We start from the raw sequence: 5994 nt of genomic DNA, 5'->3' as shown, positions 1-5994 counted from the left end.
ACACGCAACAGTACATGTGAACGTTTATGGTTTGCCAAAGCATAGATGGCAAATCTCACTAACAGAAATGGATAATTGTGAAAAGATTCACGACATTCCCTTTGCTTAAAGAAAAAACTCCATATATTTTTTAAACAGAAATCTCTTATTTATCACCAAAACGCAGGTCCAGAAAAACCTTGCTATTTCTGCTAGGCAATGTTTGAAACTTTAGGGGTCCGATAGCAAGTGATAAAGATTATAAGAACTAGAATACAATCACATCTTAATGGTCCAAACGTTTCTGTACAGAATATAAGGATCTCTCGTTTGACAGACTTTCATATCTAGTAGCAATAGATCTCTGATGCCTCCAGGCAGGAACTTAGGAATATTAGCAATAAAATAGAAAAAAGTTGGAAATTATAGTAAGATACTGAACTTAATGCTTAAGAATGTGTCAATTTTTCTCTTGAAGTACTCCAGAGCAGTCACTTGGACTAGTTCAACGGGTATCTAGTCCGTCCTGCTGTATTGTGTCTTCACTTTCTATGTGTAACCCTAAAAATATTGTAAATTCAGTTTGTGACTTGTGTAGGATAAAACTGTAGCTCTCGAGAAAATCACCTTGCGTGAGATTGAAGATTTAAAACTTCCCTCGTCATCAATCTACGACATTTATGTGAGCTATATTGCCAGAAACACTTAAACTTGTTTAGATGTTCTAGATAAATTTTGTGTCTAGGCTTGTATTCTATGCGCGGGTTATGAAATCTTCGAAGAATGGGTGGCTTAACTATAAGGAAATCAGGATGCATATCACCAAAATTTATACGCTTGCCCAGTGGAAAATTGTTTGATTGTGGTCGCAAAGTATAATTATATCTCATGTTATTTTTTGCTCACAGGTGCTGGTACATAATATCACAGATTTGCAGTATGTATGCTCTCGCTTAAATATCTCCGAAGATCAGAAGTTTTTCATTCTTACTGAAGTAAGAACTATGTGCTCCGAATAATTTTTAGTATAACGGTGAAAAATGCCTCGTTCCTATTTTTTACCCCCATCACCCTAATAGTCTTCATAACAGAACTTCAAAGTAATTACTATAAAGTACTGTTTCTATTAGTAGACTTTTAATCGCATATTATTTATGCGAACAGTTCCATCTCAAATGTATTCAGCTAGACAACCCACAGGATCTTGCTGATATCAAGTTGGTCAGTGATGTCGTCATTGCAAGTAAGTACGTTGTAATTATTCATGTGTGTCATCCATTTTCCTCAATAACTATTTGTTTAATGCTCTCAAAGTATCTCTTCACAATTTTCTACGCTGCTTATAAATTGCACAGATCAGTTTTTAAGTTTTTTCAGTAAGTAGCGAAATTTACTATCAATGTAAAATCTCGTTCTAAATGTCTTAAAAGTAAATGAACTGTTTGCTGTTGGAGGAATCTGGATTTTACGTAGAAGTGTATAGACTATCAAAACGCTCATTCGTTTTCGGGTTTCTTTTAAGTTAGCTGAGAACCAAAAGCACCTATAACTAAATTTTGTTTCATAGTTTGCTACGAAGGATTTATGCATTACGAGTATAATTAACTTCACAAAATCTTGTTAGACGTATGTCAAAATAAACTTTAACGCTGACTTGTATGTAACGTATTCTGGTGATGAAATTTGTGATACGCATTACTAAATTGTTGGCAAAATTAGATATGTTAAGTGGTCTCATTTTTAAAACAGGAGTTTAACTGGAGTTCTAACTAGTTTGTTTGAGGTTGTATGGCGTCATATCACGTGACAAATAATTTTTCTACGCAATTACCGTATCATATTAGGCTAAATGTTTCTTTAATTGCTTTCCACACCGTAAATAACTTTGTCAATGGCAATTTATTTTTTGCTCTAGATAAGAATCAGCTAAATACCAGTGAAGAAGACTCAAAAGCACTGTAAGTATCCATTTACCAAGTAAATATCGATATCCAATACTTATTCAACAGCATTGATTGTTTCGGAATTCAAAATCTAAGCGCTAATATTCTAACTCTTGAAATCAAAGGGGACACGAAAGTCGATCGACAATTGTCAAAAATGTCTCAGCAACTTTAAGTGATCATTGCAATTTGACACCGAAGTTAAATGTTTTTGGGTGCGCTATATTCCATACCACTACCATAGAGATCGCTCATGGAAGTACCCGAAATTTTAGTGCTTTTGAATTATACAGATAGTTATCTAACTTAACCAGGGATTTGGTTAGGGGCAGTAATCAATCGCTGGAACTGTTTCATATATTTGCGCTCCACTTAAAATGGCTAGCGAAAATCGCAAACAAATACCTACTTCGCAGTTATTTGGTATTGGTTGGACTTTAAAAGTTAGATGTAATACTACTAAAGGATATGATCTAGTCAACAAGCTCGTAAAATTATAGTTTCCGAATTCATCCAGTACTCAGCTGAACTTCGTGAAAAGCAAACACAAAAACATCTAACAGTTTTAAAACCCAAGAGTAACTTCATTCACCAAGTTAATCAGATTGTTGTGATCAAGTGCTTTCACTGACCTTGAGTTAAACTAACTACACAGTTGTTTTATGAAAACGTTCGAAGTGGAAATTAATGTACTTCTGGTTATGGTTTTCGTTCAATCTTCGGTAGATACTTGAATGCACATGGCTGGATGGAGTTTATCTTGGTTGCTTTTGTGTGATCTACTAAAAGATACTTTTCAGTCTTACGTCATATCAGTAAGACTAAAAAAAAGTGACCTCTAAAGATAAACTTCTGAACAATGTGTATAGCTTGATGTTATTTTATTTTGCTTAGACGATAGTATTTTATCCTATATTATCACTTTAATCATTATTTTAGGCAAGTTTTCATTTGTTCGAGATTATCTTCAGTATTGGTTATTGTTTACAGTACAGGAATATCTAATAAGACAACCTACCCCGTTGCTAAAATGATTACAACCTCTGGTTTATTTAAGTATTTGATTTCTTTACCTGAATTTTGGTTTGTATCTTGGGTGCTACTCATTAGACATGTACATGTTTATGCACTCATTTGTAATCCAAATGCTTTATGGGACGTGGGAATTTCACTCAGCCGTTAAATTCGATGGAAGTAGAAATTTAAAACTTCTGACTCAGTCGATTGTCTTTCCACTATATCATTGCTCTAAGCTTAGTATGTGATCCATGAAATAGGTATACTTTACGTTCTGTTCATTAGTATGATTTATGAATAACTGTGTCCATAATTCAGCTTCCAATGGTAGTAGGACCCATCATAATTATTGTTACATTGCTTGGTTTACTACAAAATCGTTCGATTCGATTGATGTTTTCTTAGAAATTCCTACTATCTGTTTATTGGTCTGCGAGGAGCTTTTTATCGCTTTAATCATAATATGTATCAGTAAGTTGCGATCAAGTATGCAATCAGCATAAATAGTTACCTATTTAGGTGGCACAGTGAAACGACATTAAATACCTTAGTCGTAACCCAGAAAGCGAAGAACGAATACATCTGTAAAATATCATCAAACAAACAAACCCTTTCCAAAAGATCTATAATTTAATAAATAATTGTGGATGAAACTAAGTGACAAGTTACTAGAGCATCATTCACCCAGTCGTTATGATAAAATACAAAGCGTATCGGCGTGTGAATTCAAAAGTCGGAAATGTTTTGTTATTTTGTAAAATCTGTCATCAGTTATTCTATTAGACTCTCATCACCTTGAGCTGTTAAGCCACTATTAGTCGAATATTTAATGTACTGGTCGTTGGAAATCGTAGTTCGAATTTGAGTATAACAATTTGTTAGACAGGACTTGTCGTTCAAGTGGATTGTTCTAGTAGTGCTTATTTCTATGAACGGGATGGTCATTACCATTATATACAACATCAATAGGACTTTTGACATTATTTTGCTAATATCAAGTTCGTCAGTTCTAATAAACATGTTTGTGATTGGTTGTCTTGTACATTTGGATTCCTTTTGATCGTTTTGTTTAATTTGACCAATTACTATGTGATTAAAGGTCTTGGATGATAAATTACACCTATATTTATATATCAGTTAATTTTGTTTGGAAAAATAACGAAAGTCTTACAATTAAGTAATCCTGCCCTGAGACATAAAGACCATCGAAATATAATCTGTAACCTGTTGAATTACACCATATATTGAAAGCAAATTATAATTTCGGTTTAGTTTAAGCAGTCTAATTTTTCCCGTTTTATGTAGAAATAATGATAAGATCAACTGTTTTTCCTAATGATTATCTGGTGAGATTACTGTATATATCATTGTTATTATTGTTTTAGAGAAGAGCTTTTAAATTCTGAAGAATTGTTCACACGACTGTTAAGTGTGCTTTTGAGTATTCCTGAGCTTACTACTCAATGGGTACATGTGAAAGTAAGTGTGATAATTATTATTAAGACTATTTAAACTATATATCTTGCTATCTATTAATTCTCGAGAGGACAGCATTTGAACTACTACATATTCAGAATTCAAAATATTAATCTAGAATGTTCATCCCTATTAGCAATATTTTGTATTATTATAATAAATATTATGCTTCTCTAAGTCTGATCTTGAGAAAAAAATCCCCAAATAACTGACCTTAATATGTGACACATTTGTGGATCTTATTTTGCTTATTTTCTTGAAATAAGTATCTGATAACTACTTTTGGAATAATGTTAAAATATGGGTATGAACTCATCTTTACTATCCAATGCAGTCGTAGAAGCAGTGTTTTGGTAATGATAGTCATTAAGTGCTGTCAAACAAATAGTTTTATCATTTTTTGGTTTTGTTGGGTCCTCTTAGCTAAATAGTTTAGTTATCAAACTAATTATCTTTCCGAACAAAATCATAAGCGCTTAATTTATTTAAAAGTGAACTGCTTCATTAATTCATAGGCGCCTGATAACCTTACCCTTTAAATGGTAATGACATTATCATCACTCTTGATAGTTGATTATACTCAAACTTATGTTAGATCACTGATTTATGCTAAATTTAACTTTTAAATTAATCTTTACTTAATGCCATTATAATTGTACTGTAATTGATCAACTATTTGCATTCTGATAATTAGCTAACAACATACAAATGTATCATTTTCGACAATTTCTTATCATGTTTTCTTCAATACAATCAAGATTATTTACGAAAAATATTTAGAAATATTGTTGTTAATGGAGTAATTACAATACAGATAAATGAACCGGCTGGTGGGGGTTAATATATATGGTAGTAGTAGTAGTAGTAGTAGTAGTAGTAGTAGTAGTAGTAGTAGTAGTAGTAGTAGTAGCAGTAGTAGTAGTAGTAGTAGCAGCAGCAGCAGCAGCAGCAGCAGCAGCAGCAGCAGCAGCAGCAGCAGCAGCAGCAGCAGCAGCAGCAGCAGCAGCAGCAGCAGCAGCAGCAGCAGCAGCAGCAGCAGCAGCAGCAGCAGCAGCAGCAGCAGCAGCAGCAGCAGCAGCAGCAGCAGCAGCAGCAGCAGCAGCAGCAGCAGCAGCAGCAGCAGCAGCAGCAGCAGCAGCAGCAGCAGCAGCAGCAGCAGCAGCAGCAGCAGCAGCAGCAGCAGCAGCAGCAGCAGCAGCAGCAGCAGCAGCAGCAGCAGCAGCAGCAGCAGCAGCAGCAGCAGCAGCAGCAGCAGCAGCAGCAGCAGCAGCAGCAGCAGCAGCAGCAGCAGCAGCAGCAGCAGCAGCAGCAGCAGCAGCAGCAGCAGCAGCAGCAGCAGCAGCAGCAGCAGCAGCAGCAGCAGCAGCAGCAGCAGCAGCAGCAGCAGCAGCAGCAGCAGCAGCAGCAGCAGCAGCAGCAGCAGCAGCAGCAGCAGCAGCAGCAGCAGCAGCAGCAGCAGCAGCAGCAGCAGCAGCAGCAGCAGCAGCAGCAGCAGCAGCAGCAGCAGCAGCAGCAGCAGCAGCAGCAGCAGCAGCAGCAGCAGCAGCAGCAGCAGCAGCAGCAGCAGCAGCAGCAGCAG

At 36.2% G+C, this 5994-nt stretch overlaps 1 protein-coding gene across 1 annotated transcript in view; it reads left to right on the top strand.

The window, feature by feature from the left end:
• Positions 1-700: 700 nt before the first annotated feature.
• Positions 701-5994, top strand: part of SRPN19 (Serpin (serine protease inhibitor)) — a 59133-nt gene continuing 53839 nt past the window's right edge. Inside the window, exons 1-6 of the mRNA XM_051209724.1 lie at positions 701-852; positions 888-974; positions 1006-1079; positions 1113-1222; positions 1895-1937; positions 4325-4418. Of these exons, the coding sequence (XP_051075183.1) occupies positions 763-852; positions 888-974; positions 1006-1079; positions 1113-1222; positions 1895-1937; positions 4325-4418 (498 nt within the window). The 5' untranslated portion in view covers positions 701-762. The remainder of the gene's footprint in view (positions 853-887; positions 975-1005; positions 1080-1112; positions 1223-1894; positions 1938-4324; positions 4419-5994) is intronic.

Source organism: Schistosoma haematobium, chromosome 1, assembly GCF_000699445.3.
Source record: "Schistosoma haematobium chromosome 1, whole genome shotgun sequence".
NCBI lineage: Eukaryota > Metazoa > Platyhelminthes > Trematoda > Strigeidida > Schistosomatidae > Schistosoma > Schistosoma haematobium.
This window is presented reverse-complemented; position numbering and strand designations above follow the sequence as displayed.